Here is a 14,465-nt window from a genome sequence, read left to right as displayed (position 1 = left end):
GAGAATTTCTTCTAAAATTCAGCAGGGTAGCCATCAGGGCCTGCTGCTTTCCCACTCTGAAGTGACTTTATAGCATCTAGTAATTCTTTATTTTTATTTTTTTTTTATTAATTTTATTACAATCCATACAAAGCAATCAAGTTTTTACAAAGAGAAAAATTAAGTTAAGAACAGATCGATCCCCACCCCTGAGAGAGAGAGCAAGCCAAACGGCGTTAAATTTAAGGCTTGTAAACATACCAAAATTAATAAATTCTCTGTGCTTTATGAACTTATTTTAAAATATTACTGATTAGATCCTGCCAGGTTTTGATAAGTCTGTACAGATCCTCTAACTGAGTATTTGATTTTTCCAATTTCAAATAATATAACACATCGGTTTCCCACTGACTTAAAAGAGGAGAGTTTGGGTTCTTCCAGTTTGAGAATAAGTCTGCGTGCCAAAAGTGTAGTGAATGCAATCAAAATTTGTTTGTCTTTCTCCACTTTAAACCCTCTGGAAGAACCCCAAACACAGCTGTTAATGGGTTAGGAGGGATTGTGAGTCCAAGGCTGTCTGAAGGTAATTAAAAATTTTGTCCAGAATAATGTTAATTTGGTGCAGGACCAGAACATGTGACCTAGTGAGGCTGGGACTTGGTTGCAACGTTCGCAGGTTGGATCATGCCCTGAAAACATTTTGGAGAGTTTTAATCGAGACAGATGTGCTCGATATATAATTTTGAGTTGTATAATTGTATGCTTTGTGCATATGGAGCTCGAGTGAATTCTCTGCATTGCTACTTTCCACTCCTTTTCTGATATATTAATTGAGAGATCTTTTCCCAGTGTCCTCTTGGATCTTTGAAAGGAGGGATTGTAAAATGATTTTATATATTGTAGAGATGGAGTCTAAGTCCTTGAGATTGAGCAATATTTTTCCAGCATGGATGAGGGTGCAAGATGAGGAAAATCTGGAAGGTTCTGTTTAACAAAGTTCCTGATTTGAAGATAGTGAAAGAAATGTGTAGCTGGAATGTTAAATTTGGAATGTAATTGTTCATAGGATGCAAAGACGTTGTCTATATAAAGATCTCTAAGCAAGTTAATTCCAAATTTTTCCAGATATTAAAACTGCATATGTTTGTGAAGGTTGAAAGAGGTGGTTCTCTTGCAGGGTGCCACAGATAGAAGCTTCTCCGTCTTAAAATGCTTTCTACATTGGTTCCAGATTCTAAGTGAGTGGAGCACAATTGGGTTATTAGTATATTGCCGATAACGTGTGTTTATTGGAGCACAGAGCAAGGAATACAAAGAAGTACTGCAGGATTTTACTTCTATTGCGGTCCAAGCCTGTGTATGTTCTTCTATTTGTGTCCAGGTTCTTATCGCCTGTATATTTGCTGCCCAGTAATAAAACTGGAAGTTAGGTAGAGCCATGCCACCTTCTGCCTTTTGTCTTTGTAGGGTCGCTCTTTTGATGCGTGGATGTTTTGAATTCCAAATAAATGAGGTTATTGTTGAATCTAATTGCTTAAAGAATGATTTATTAATGTATATTGGGATGTTTTGAAATAAAAAAAGGAGCTTAGGAAGAATATTCATCTTAACAGTGTTAATTCTTCCAGCTAGTGTGAGATGAAGGGTTGACCATCTATGCAAGTCTTGTTTAATTTTTTCCATGCAGACGCAAATTTTGTTGATAAGAGCTTTATGTTTACTTGTGATGTTTACCCCTAGGTATTTAAACTGTTCTGCAATGATAAAAGGTAGGGTATCTAATCTAATATTATATGCTTGAGAATTCACTGGAAAGAGTACACTTTTATTCAGATTAATTCTGAGACCAGAGATCTTTTGAAATTCTGTGAGTGCTGCTAAGACTGCAGGCACAGAATTTTCTGGGTCTGATATATACAGTACCATGTCATCTGCATATAATGAGATTTTCTGTTCCAGTCCTTCTCTGCTAATCCCCTTTATCTGATCAGTATTTCGACAATGTATTGCCAGTGGTTCAATGGCAATGCAAACAGCAGCGTGACAAGGGCATCCTTGTCTAGTGCCACGCTCTAGTTTAAAGTAGTCTGAGCAAATGTTGTTGATGCAAACTGAAGCTTCTGGGTTAGTATACAGTAATTTAATCCATGCACAAATGTTGGGCCAAACCCAAACTTCTCCAATGTAGTAAAAGGTATTTCCATTCAATCATGTCGAATGCTTTTTCTGCATCCAATGATAATAATATTTCTGGGGTGTTTGATTTAGTTGGTGAGTATATTACATTAAACAGGCGTCGAAGATTTGAAGATAAGTGCGGCCCCTAATAAATCCAGTTTGGTCTTGTGATATTACGAGGGAGCACTTTCTCCATCCTTCTAGCTATGATTTTAGAGAGTATTTTAACGTCGTTATTCAGAAGTGAAATTGGTCTGTATGATGCACATTGTAATAAGTCCTTATTTTGTTTTGGAAAGACAGTGATTAGTGCTTGGCGAAAGGTTTGTGGAAGAGATTGGTTATCTCTGGCTTCTGTAAATGTTGCTAATAGGAGGGAGCTAGCTGAGCGGAGAATTTCTTGTAAAATTCTGCAGGGTAGCCATCAGGGCCTGCTGCTTTCCCCCTTGGAGTGACTTTATAGCATCTAGTAATTCTGATAATGCCAGAGGTTTATCAAGTTCCTCCACACTAAAGCGTCTATTTGTGGTATCTGTAATGTATCCAGAAATGCATTAGATTGTGTATTGTCTTCTTTAAACTCAGTAGTATATAGGGATTTATAGTAGTCTCTGAAAGTGTGCATTATATTTTTGTGTTCGATGATTTTATCTCCGTTAGTGTTAGTGATTACCGAGATTGCGTATGCACTTCTTGCTTGTGAATTTGTTGAGCTAAAAGCTTATTAGCTTTCTCCATGTTCATAGTAATGATGTCTGGATTTGTAAATTAGTTGTTCAGTTTCTTTAGTTGTCAAGAGGTTTAATTCTGAATGTAGAGCCTGCCTCCTCTATGTAGAGTCTCGCTTGGTAGTCTGGCATGTTCTTCATCTATTTTAGTAATTTCGCTTTTTATCTCTGCTACTTTCTTGGCCTCGGATTTATTTCTGTGGGAAAGATATGAGATAATCTGTCCTCTTAAGAAGGCCTTAAGAGTTTCCCAGAGTATTCCTGCAGAGATCTCGGGGGATGTATTTGTCTCTAGAAAGAATTTGATTTGTTTGGATATAAATTCAGTACAATTCTCGTCAGCTAATAGAAGCGGGTTGAGGCCATCTGGGGTGAGTGTATGGGGCTTAGTAATTTTAGCTCCAAGATCATAGGTGCATGGTCAGAAATAACAATAGCATCGTATTTGCAAGATTTAATCTTAGGCAAGAAGTTATTGTCTATAAAGAAGTAATCAATCCTTGAGTAGCAATGATGTACTGGTGAGTAGAAAGAATATGTTCTTGAATTTGGGTTTAAAAACCTCCAGGGATCTGATAAGTTGTGATCAGTTATAAACTTTGTAATTATCTTTGCAGTGTTAGATGCGTTCCCCTGTGGAGGAAGTCCTATCTAAAAGTGGATTTAGAACACAATTAAAGTCCCCAGCCATTATAACTTTATGAGTGTTCAGATTGGGAATGGATGCAAATAAATTTTGTATAAATTCCTTATCATCAACATTAGGTGCATAAACATTTATCAAAATCATTTTACAGTTAGATAAGTCTCCCATGACCATTACATATCTCCCTTCAGGATCCAATACTACATCTGATGCTACAAATGGTACTGTTCTATGTATGAGAATTCCCACACCTCTAGTTTTCTTTGTAAAACTAGAATGGAACATTTGGCCAGTCCAGTCTTTTTGCAGCCGGAACTGATCCTTGCTTAGTAAGTGGGTTTCCTGTAAAAATACTATTTTAGCATTTAGACCTGTTAGGTGAGAGAGTACTTTCTTTCTCTTTAATTCGTGATTCAGGCCTTTAACATTCCAGCTTACGAAGTTAACTGTCCCATCATGGAGACACTGATTCTGAGTTTTTGATGTCATTTTATAGTCTTATTATAATTATAAAGACTGAGAGGATAGATTAGGTATAGATCAGGCCTGCTCTCTTTCTCTCCCCCCCTTAACCCCCCACCCTCCCTTTTGCCTCCCAAGTGAGGCTAAAACCCACTTCACACAGTCCCAGTCCTCTGACATACCCAGAGACAGAGTATGTCCAAAGCAAAACAAGCTCCAATGCAGCGGCTTTAGGGTTAAAAGATAGAGATATCTCAAAAAAAAAAAGGAGTTTTGCACTTAAAATATATATATAGTCTTTAGCAATTTTAGTGCATTAAGATGATACACCCAGATAATAAACCCGGGGATGGTGTTAAAATGTGTCCAGAAGAAGCATAACAAGTCTTAATGCAGTAATAGCAATAACAGTAAACCAAGGGTATGATATTGAACAGTCTCGTTTAGGGTAGAGATGAAATAATTAGAAAAGAAAAATAAAGAATAATTAAGCACAATAAAACATAAACAGATAGCGCCCTAGTAATACTAAGTAATAATGAGAATATATTAGAATATATGCTGATAAAACCCGTATTTTAAAACGAATAGATCAGACAAAAGATTATTAATCTTTGCTTTATCATTAACCGCCATGACTCACTATTATGTATCAGAATAGTCCCGGGATCAGCTTTCTTAATTCCTTTTCTGCTGCTTCCTTCCTAGCGAAGACATAGAATTGACCCTGCCATTCCACTTTCAGTTTTGCCGGATACAGGAGGCTGTATTTGACACTGGCTTGCCGTAGCGCTGTTTAATATTATAGAAGGCTGCGCTTAGTAGCTGTTGCTGGAGAGAAGTCAGGGAAGATAAGAATGTGGTTATTTTCATATATAATATCTTCCTTGTTTCTGAGGAGTGCCATCGCCTCTAGCCTAAATGATAATCGTTCAAAACGAACTATAAAAGATCTTGGTCGGGGTCTGACGGTGTTTGATCCGCGTACGCGGTAAGCCGCTGCTATCTCAGATTCTGCTTTAAAGTCGTCCCCTATTTTAGAAAAAAGTTCAGCTGCAAATTTCACAGGGTTTGAACTTTCTCGATTCTCCAGCAGACCTTCAATTCTGACATTATACCTTCTACTCCCATCTTCTAAAGCAGCCAGTCTGTCTCTAAGTTTTTCTCTGAGTTTTTTGCATTTGGAACTGACATTTACTGCTCTTTCCTCGGCACTGGCAGCTATATGTTTGGCCATTTCAATCCGATTTGTGAATGTCTCCTTGAAATGCTCCAATTGATCAGTAAGCGTGCTCAGTTTAACCGAGTTTTCCTGAATGCGCTCTTCAATTTTACCCAGCACCTGTCGAAGCTCAAGTTGCACCTCTTGGCGCAGCCTTTCATTTGCCTGTTGGAATTCCTGTTGCAGCCATTCATTGGCCTGTTTCATCTCCTGTTTCAATTCCTGTTTCAGTCTCTCATGTGCCTTTGCCCTTGCTTTCTCATTAGCCTTCTCGCTTTTCTTTATATCTTGCGTGAGTTCAGTGAGCAACACCTTCAGTTCAGATAGTTCAATTGTGCTTTCTTGTACCGTAGATGAAGCAGCAGACTTTGCTGTAGCTGGTGTCCCCGCTGCTCCAGGCTCACGTAATTGAAGCCGCGGACTTCAAGGCCCTTTCCAGTTTCATGTGATCTTCTTCAATCGGCGAGCTATCCAGATCTGCATTCATGATCGCACCTTCGCTCCCCTTTTCGTTCTCAGCCGGCGACGATGTAGCGGACTGTGGTCCCGAGGAGTCTGTGCTTTCGCCCATCTGATCCAGGTCTGTCTCTGAAAGGCCGTATCTAGAACTGGGGCTTGCTGATCGCAGCTTGGGTGTAGCTTTAGTTTTCGATTCTTTCGAACCCCCCTTCTTGTTGGCCATGTTTATATGTGCTTACATAGCAGTCTCTCTCGGGTTGAATAAATACAGGATATCTCAGGATAATAAGCAAATAATATGAAAAATAACACCACTGCTAGCGGAGCTCCACTTCAGACGTCCATCTCTCGCATCGGACGAGACCAACTCCCCAGCATCTAGTAATTCTGATAGTGTCAGAGGTTTATTCAATTCCTCTGCACTGAGAGTATCGATTTGTGGTATCTGTAATGCATCTAGAAATACACTAGATTGTGTCTTGTCTTTAAACTCAGTAGAATATAAGGATTTATAGTAGTCTGTAAGTGTGTGCATTATATTTTTATGGTCAGTGATTTTGTGTTGGTGATTGCTGGGATCGCATTGCGAACTTCTTGCTTGTGGATTTGTTGAGCTAAGATCTTATTAGCTTTCTCTCCATGTTCATAGTAATAATGTGTTGATTTAAAAATGAGTTGTTCTGTTTCTTTAGTTGTCAAGAGGTTGAGTTCTGAATGTAGAGCCTGCCTTTTCCCATGAAGAGCCTCACTTGGACACCTGGCATGTTCTTGGTCTATAGTAATTTCGTTGATTAGCTCTGATTCCTTCTTGGTTTCCAATTTATTTCTGTGGGAAAGATTTGAGATAATCTGTCCTCTTAAAAAGGCCTTCAGGGTTTCCCAGAGTATTCCTGCAGAGACCTTTGAGGATGTATTTGTCTCTAGAAAAAAAAAAGGATTTGATTGGATATAAATTATGCACAGTTCTCATCTGCTAATAAAAGTGGGTTAAGAAGCCATCTGCAAGATTAGTATGTGGGGCATAATGATTTTAGTTCCAAGATCAAAGTGGCATGGTCAGAAATAACAATAGCAACATACTTGCAAGATTTAATTGTAGGCAAGAAATTGTTATTTACAAAGAAATAGTTCTTGAGTAGCAATGATCCACTGGTGAGTAGAAGGAATATGCTCTTGAGTTTGTGTTTAGAAATCTTCATCTCTCAATTTAAAATCTTGTGTTCAAAGCCAAAGTATAGGTAACATACCTGCTTACTTTGGCAGGTGTGAAAAAGCTGAACATTCTCCATGGTTAAAAGGAGTGTATAGTTTGTTCTGTTTTGCTTTCAGCAGATGTGGAGACATCCCACTAAACAAATCTGTATTTGTAAATTTTGGTATTTATTTAAGTTGGTGTTTTTTCTTTCCCCAAAACTGCTTTGATAACATTATGTACATTATCTCTGGTGGTAGTTAAATACTATTATTTTAAATGTGTAATGTGTATTTAATGTGTATTGTATTGTACAATGTGTAATGTGTAGTTAAAAGAAGGCTCTTTTTATCTTATGAAGTCTGTGCATTGCCAGAGCAAGACTTCATTCTTTTATGTTGAATTAGCTGTCATATTTTAGACTGAAATAGAGTATGAGTTACACAGGTATGTCATTGCTTCTTGCAAAAGTACCAGTAAGTATGGTTTTGGATTTCAGATTTGTCAAAGAGGGCCCAACCAATGTTATGGGGCACCAATGTAGTGGAAAATAGAGGTTTTCCTATCAAGTTGTTATACACCTGTCACTTGTATACTGCAATAATTGCTTGATAGAGCACTTACGCTGTGAGAATGTGTAGATAAGTATTTTAGATGGATGCTTTATTAATCCCAAGGGGAAATTCACATACTCCAGCAGCAGCTATTTGTCCTTATTTGAAGGTCTGTTTTCTTATTAAGGTGAGGTACAGGTCATTATCTAGTCTGGTTTTTTTTTTTTTTTTTTTTTTTTAACATGGCCAGTCTGTCAGCTTTCAAAAGAGCAGGGGATTGGCTTTCTGAGACATAAATTGTAGTGATCACTTGATAAGAGAGTTTGTCAATAAATGCATGACAACTGTAGCATGTTTTCAGCTTGGCAGTTCATTTTTCAAAAAAGTAACTTACATTTTTGCTCTCAAAAGAGCCGCCACACATGTCCCTCAGGCTATGGAGTAAATTGGTCACTTTTTCTGCAAGTAAGCTTTCCCAGGCAGCGCCGTTGACTGGGAATTTTACTGGACTAAACAAATGAACTGGACTTTCTTTGTCTATGTTTGAGAAATATTTGTGTTAGCACATCTTTACAAATCATAGATATTTGCTTTTACACAGCTGTAATAATTCTTTTACTTTTTAAAATCACACCCTTTATGTACTACGTGTTGATAGCCCTGTAAAGGCAGTGATAAAAGCTGTCGTACTAGACATGTGACTTTCCTTACTGAATGTGTTGCAATTAGTAAGTTTATAGAAGCCAACGACTGCAGAAGTAATAGCTGGATCTGTTGGCCCCAAAAGTTTTTATTATGAATAAGTACCATTTTTTAAATGCCATTAAAATTTTCCAATATTATGAGTAAAATGCATTCAAATATTACTACTTTTGTGACAGTCACTGATCTCATTTTCAAGCATACTGCCAGTCTTAGCCTATTTTCCTTTCTGATTTTTTTTACATTTTGTCTTTGGAATCTGCTATTGTTATTATTGGTCTCATGACAAGTTGAAGTCTAAATATGCAAATTTAAACATGCCTGTAAACTATCAAGTCTAAAAGTCTTTCAGAAATCGTAATATTTACAAATCAAATTGGTAAAGCATTTTAAAATAAAAAAGTGAAAAAGATACTGGATAAGCCTATTGCATATACAGTCCTAGTTGTATAACTATAATAATGTTCGGATAATACATACAGTGCATCCGGAAAGTATTCACAGAGCATCACTTTTTCCACATTTTGTTAAGTTACTGTCTTATTCCAAAATGGATTAAATTCTTTTTTTTCCTCAGAATTCTACACACAACACCACATAATGACAACTTCAAAAAAGTTTACTTGAGGTTTTTGCAAATTTATTAAAAATAAAAAAAATTCAGAAATCACATGTACATAAGCATTCACAGCCTTTGCTCAATACTTTGTCAGTGCACCTTTGTCAGCAATTACAGCCTCAGGTCTTTTTGAATATGATGCCACAAGCTTGGCACACCTATCCTTGGCCAGTTTCACCCATTCCTCTTTGCAGCACCTCTCAAGCTCCATCAGGTTGGATGGAAAGCTTCGGTGCACAGCCATTGTAAGATCTCTCCAGAGATGTTCAATTTGATTCAAGTCTGGGCTCTGGCTGGGCCACTCAAGGACATTCACAGAGTTGTCCTGAAGCCACTCCTTTGATATCTTGGCTGTGTGCTTAGGGTTGTTGTCCTACTGAAAGATGAACCGTCGCCCCAGTCTGAGGTCAAGAGCACTGTGGAGCAGGTTTTCATCCAGGATGTCTCTGTACATTGCTGCAGTCATCTTTCCCTTTATCCTGACTAGTCTCCCAGTTCCTGCCGCTGAAAAACATCCCCACAGCATTATACTGCCACCACCATGCTTCACTGTAGGGATGGTATTGGCCTAGGGATGAGCGGTGCCTGGTTTCCTCCAAACGTGACGCCTGGCACTCACACCAAAGAGTTCAATCTTTGTTTCATCAGACCAGAGAATTTTCTTTCTCATGGTCTGAGAGTCCCTCAGGTGCTCAGTTTTGAGCTTCATGTCAAAGGCTGTAAATACTTATGTACATGTACTTAATCAATTTTTATATTTTTAATAAATTGGCAAAAATCTCAAGTAAACTTTTTTCACATTGACATTATGGGGTGTTGTGTGTAGAATTCTGAGGAAAAAATGAACTTAATCCATTTTGGAATAAGGCTGTAACATAACAAAATGTGGAAAAAGTGAAGCGTTGTGAATACTTTCCGGATGCACTGTATTATGTGCAGATATATACAAATAAATTAACTTAATTAATTAACACATATCTAAGGATATATAATTGTGCACTGATTAATTTATTCATTCATTCATTAACCACTAAAAAATTACATTTTATAATTGTCAGACAACAGTGCATAATAGAACAACTTTGTTGTTGTCAGTGAAGTTTATATTTAAAGGAATACTTTTCTTACCCCATCTAATTTTCAATGATGGCAAAAAAATTTTTTAACCTTAGGGTTTTATGCAAAATGCACATTTTTTTTATTCATGTGTATTGTGACCATCGTTGGATAACAACAATGTCCAAAATGTCCCTTTTTAAAAAAAAAAAAAAATCTCATGTTGCCCATGTTACATTAACAACTTTCAAAACACATGTGTATTTAATAAAACACTATAAAATAAGTCCCTTCCATAAATGTTTGTGTGAGCTGAAGCAACACAACTCAGAGCAGTAAATACACAAACTGCTCATCCCAGCTCATGTATAAAATTGACTTTTGTTCGTTACAAGCTTAAATGTAAGGAGCAAACCAAAATAAGGAAAAAATGGAAACAAAAACCTCAGGATCAGGGAATATTAACAGATCTCACATTTGTGATGCCATATCTACTAATTAAGAGTAATTTCTGATTGAAATATGAAAATGGTTTTCAACAGGTTGAGAAAATATAGAGTTACAGGTAAACCCAAGTTGTAAACATATTGACAAATATGAAATGACTAAATCATCACATATTGTCACATCTTCAGCTATAACAGGAATAGGATTTATTTTAAAAGTAGAAATCAATGTGCCTTAATTCTATTAGGATAGTACCTGGGCTGTCTATATGCTTGGGATTAAAAGTCTTTGTGTATATTTTAGCAGTTACGGCCACAATCCAGTGCTAATTTAAGTAATCAGTCTTTTGGAGGTCTGCTTTGATTAATGTTTGCTCTTCCTTCTTTATAAGACTTTTTGTTCCTACTTTGCTTATCTTGAATGAACAGGATATCCCTTTATGGTTTTTTAATTTGGTGAGTTACAAATTTTTATTATGTGGAACAGGTTTGTACATATCAGACAGTCGTCACTTAAAAATAATGACTTCAACTATTTCCAAAAGGATGAGATCTGAATTGGCCATAAAACTTCTACAACATACAATAGAGTTAAGGATTACATTTTTTCATGTAAGTGTTTTTTGTTGTTTTTACAGAGATCGGACGTCAACCTACCAGCGAGTCTGTTCATGAGGTAATCTCATATTTCTCTGAAATCTAAATTACTGGTTTTATAAAATTAGATATATATACTAATGTAGTAATATGTAATATTCTGTTTTTAGCCTAAGATATTGTTTTTAATAGTTTGTATTAAAATTTTTACTTTATTCACCAAAATTAACTTCTGACTGATTTATGAAAGATCCTCCAGCTAACCTTTTCTGTATGATAATCAAATCCTTCCATTTTTTGACTAATGTGTACATTTATTTAATTCAACATATAACTAACTACTAACTACTATACAACTTTGCTTTGTTGATAAATATGTTCATGGTCCATCATTAGCAATGTTTTGTTATACCTTTTGGAGAATGATCTTATTTAAAACATTGTGTAACATTATTACATTTTGTATATTTCTCCTAAGTGCTATGACCCTTGATAAGTTTGTCATTTTTGAGAATGGAAAGCCTAATATTACATTGATTTCATGCATTGTGTACTTTACATTTAGGCAATGGTATTTTTAAAGTTAGCACCCATTTTTAAGCAGCTCTGGAGTGAGTTGTCTTTCCAAACATTTAGCTCTGCACTAACAGTGTATCAGAGTGTACAGCTAATAATTCATTTTTCAGGACTGATAGCACTGAGCTGCTTCAGTCTCTTCATTCAGTATTGGAGATGAAAGTTCTTCCTGCTTCGTTATATGGAAGATTAAGAAGCTGCCTTGGACAAAGACTTGTTGGGGAATACCCACCAACCAAGTGTTAGTGAAACTGTATTTGAATTACAAGACTACCTTGCAATGCTGTGAGATCTGCAATGCTTTAAAAGTGAATGGACATCTGATATAGATAAAGACCATGATGCTTATCTGACACTAAAACATCTGATGTAAAAGAAAGAAGCTAAAGAAAAGATGCTACTTACTTCACCCCACTGTAACAGCATTTTATAGGTTATAAAGCTAACAGAACATGTTTTTTTTTGTATTTTCTGTACTTAGAGCCGCTGAATTGTCCTGCAACTTATTTATATTATTAAATAAACTTCTTCTGTTATATTAATGTCGTCTGTCAGTTTGTGCCATATCTCTGCCATCCTTATTCATTTTAGGCAGAGTGAGGGGTATATTTTGCAAGGGGCACATAATCCATGAAAATAGGTCCATTTATCTTGTTCTGAGCATAATTACAACCCATAGCACACACATTCATCCACCCCCCTTAGCAAAAACGACAGAGGACAAAGCACTCAAACATTAGAGATAAAAGTAGCTGCTTTTGGTGTTGGTTTACCTTGGAGCATATCAATATCACCGTCAACATAAACATGGACAAGTTTGTGTCTGTTGCCGAGTTTATTTCTGGCCGTTCACCGGTGTTCAGGTAGTTTGCTTCAGAAAAAGGTCCAATGGTAGTGGAAGGGTTTGACTTTATAAACAAATTACCATTCAGATGTTAACACATGAATGCAAATTAATAGTAGTAGCAGTTTGGTACTTCTGTCCTTTTGTCTTTTTATTCAAATGTTATTTACAACATTTACCCTTTAAGCTGTATGGTTCTATAGGCCTACACCTGTTGTATTGTTTTTAGTTTCTCTTTTCTTTGTCAAAGGTATCGTTCTACAGTTTATATTGTCTCATATTCCCAATACTACCTAAAATACTTTCTAGATACAGATTTTGAAAATATAGTAATACATCATGTATATGCATAATCAATTAAATTACTCAGAGTTATGTACTAATTATTATTGTACACTCTTTTGGGTATTTTTGATAGAATGTAGTGTGGAGTGTATCATATGATAAGTATGTGTGTATATGAAGGTATTGTATATTTAGAAAATATTTTTGGAGACTTGATTTGATTACCTTCCCTTTTTTTTCTTTTTTTTTTTTTTTTTCTTTAAACCCCATTCAAAGAATGTGTCTGTATATAATGAGTTAGTTACTGTAAATGTTTTCCTTTCTTCCATACAAGGCCATCTTAGCCTGGTATTATTAAGTCTGGCAGCGTGCTTCACAGTGCTCTGCATTGGACTGGTGTCCTGTTCACAACTGGTTATTGCCTTCTGCTTTGGAGACATACTTCAGAGGTAATGACCTTAAAATTGGATTAAGTCATTGAAGACATGTGAAGAAACATTTTTAGATTGTATTCCATAGTAGCAGTTCATGTGTGATTCTGTTATAGGTGTTAATTGTTGATTACAAAACAGTTAATCGGGTGGTGCAATGTTTAAATGCTAATTAAATTACACCAACCAAGGTGCAGTTATAAATTTTTGTTTTTGAAGATTAATCTAAAACCCTTGCGAGACTGATGAAAAGTAAATTATTACTTTAAGTCTTATTAAGTCTTAAAATAGTTTAACACATTGACTGTCACTCCATTATAAAATTATTTTTTTAATATACTGATTAAATGTATTTTGTTATTGAGCAAAATTAAAAATAAAAACTAATATTTATAACTTATGAATAGTTAACTTATATTTGGCACATGGAACAGAAAATTTTGGTAGCAGGCAGGCAGTGTTTTAAAGGTGTTGTACTCACAGTGGCATACAGGTTTGGCCAGCCTTGCTTAAAATGTCTGTTGCTGTGAATAGTTAAGTGAGCAGAAGATGAACCGATCACCAAAAGGCATACAATTAAAGATGACACGTTTCTTTTCAGCATTTTATCTAAGATTAGTGTATTGTTCTTGTTTTGTACAGTGAAAAACAGAAAGGTTTTCTTGCCCAAGATATTTGTGGTCTTAAGATACCTTTCCTAAGATCTTGGACCTTAATTCGCTCATTTGGACTAAGACAGCAAGTGATGCAGTATACATTCTCTGACTCCTCAAATTTTGTCCCAACAATAAGCAGCCATAGGCTCCTGTAAGCAGCCGCCTTGCACTCTGAAAAATAATTGTTGCTATCAAAGCAGGACAAGGTTACAAGAAAATAGCAAAGCATTTTAAAGTAGCTGTTTCCTTAGTGCATAATGTTATTAAGAAATGGCAGTTAACAGGAATGGTGGAGGTCAAGTTGAGGTCTGGAAAACCAAGAAAACTTTCTGAAAGAACTGCTCATCAGATTGTTAGAAAGGCAGATAAAAAAAATACCCATTTGAATGCACCGGTCCTTCAGGAACATTTAGCTGACTATGGAGTGGTGGTGCACTGTTCTACTGTGTAGCAACACCTGAAAAAATATAACCTTCATGGTAGAGTCAGCAAACGAAAACCTTTCCTGCACCCTAGCCACAAAATTCACTGCCTGAAGTTTGCAAATGAACATCTATACAAGCCTGATGCATTTTGGAAACCAGTCCTTTGGACTGATGAAGTAAAAATAGAACTTTTTGGCCACAATGTACAAAGGTATGTTTGGAGAAAAGAGGGCACAGAATTCCAGGAAAAGAACGCCTCTCTAACTATTAAACATGGGGTTGGATCGATCATGCTTTGGACTTGTGTTGCAGCCAGTGGCACAGTGAACATGTCATTGGTAGAGGGAAGAATTTATTCTGGAAAATTCTGGAAGAAAACATCACACCATCTGTAAAAAAAAAAGTTGC

At 36.2% G+C, this 14,465-nt stretch overlaps 1 protein-coding gene across 3 annotated transcripts in view; it reads left to right on the top strand.

The window, feature by feature from the left end:
- The window catches only part of hmg20a (high mobility group 20A), a 59,163-nt gene that overhangs the window by 15,289 nt on the left and 29,409 nt on the right, over positions 1 to 14,465 (top strand). For all 3 annotated transcript variants that reach the window (XM_039773495.1, XM_039773496.1, XM_039773492.1), the window contains exon 3: positions 10,882 to 10,919. In XM_039773495.1, the coding sequence (XP_039629429.1) occupies positions 10,882 to 10,919 (38 nt within the window). The remainder of the gene's footprint in view (positions 1 to 10,881; positions 10,920 to 14,465) is intronic.

The sequence above is a fragment of the Polypterus senegalus genome, chromosome 12 (genome assembly GCF_016835505.1).
Source record: "Polypterus senegalus isolate Bchr_013 chromosome 12, ASM1683550v1, whole genome shotgun sequence".
NCBI classification, from domain to species: Eukaryota; Metazoa; Chordata; class Cladistia; order Polypteriformes; family Polypteridae; genus Polypterus; species Polypterus senegalus.
Note: the sequence above shows the minus strand (reverse complement) of the source record. Positions and strands in the feature narration are given on the sequence as shown.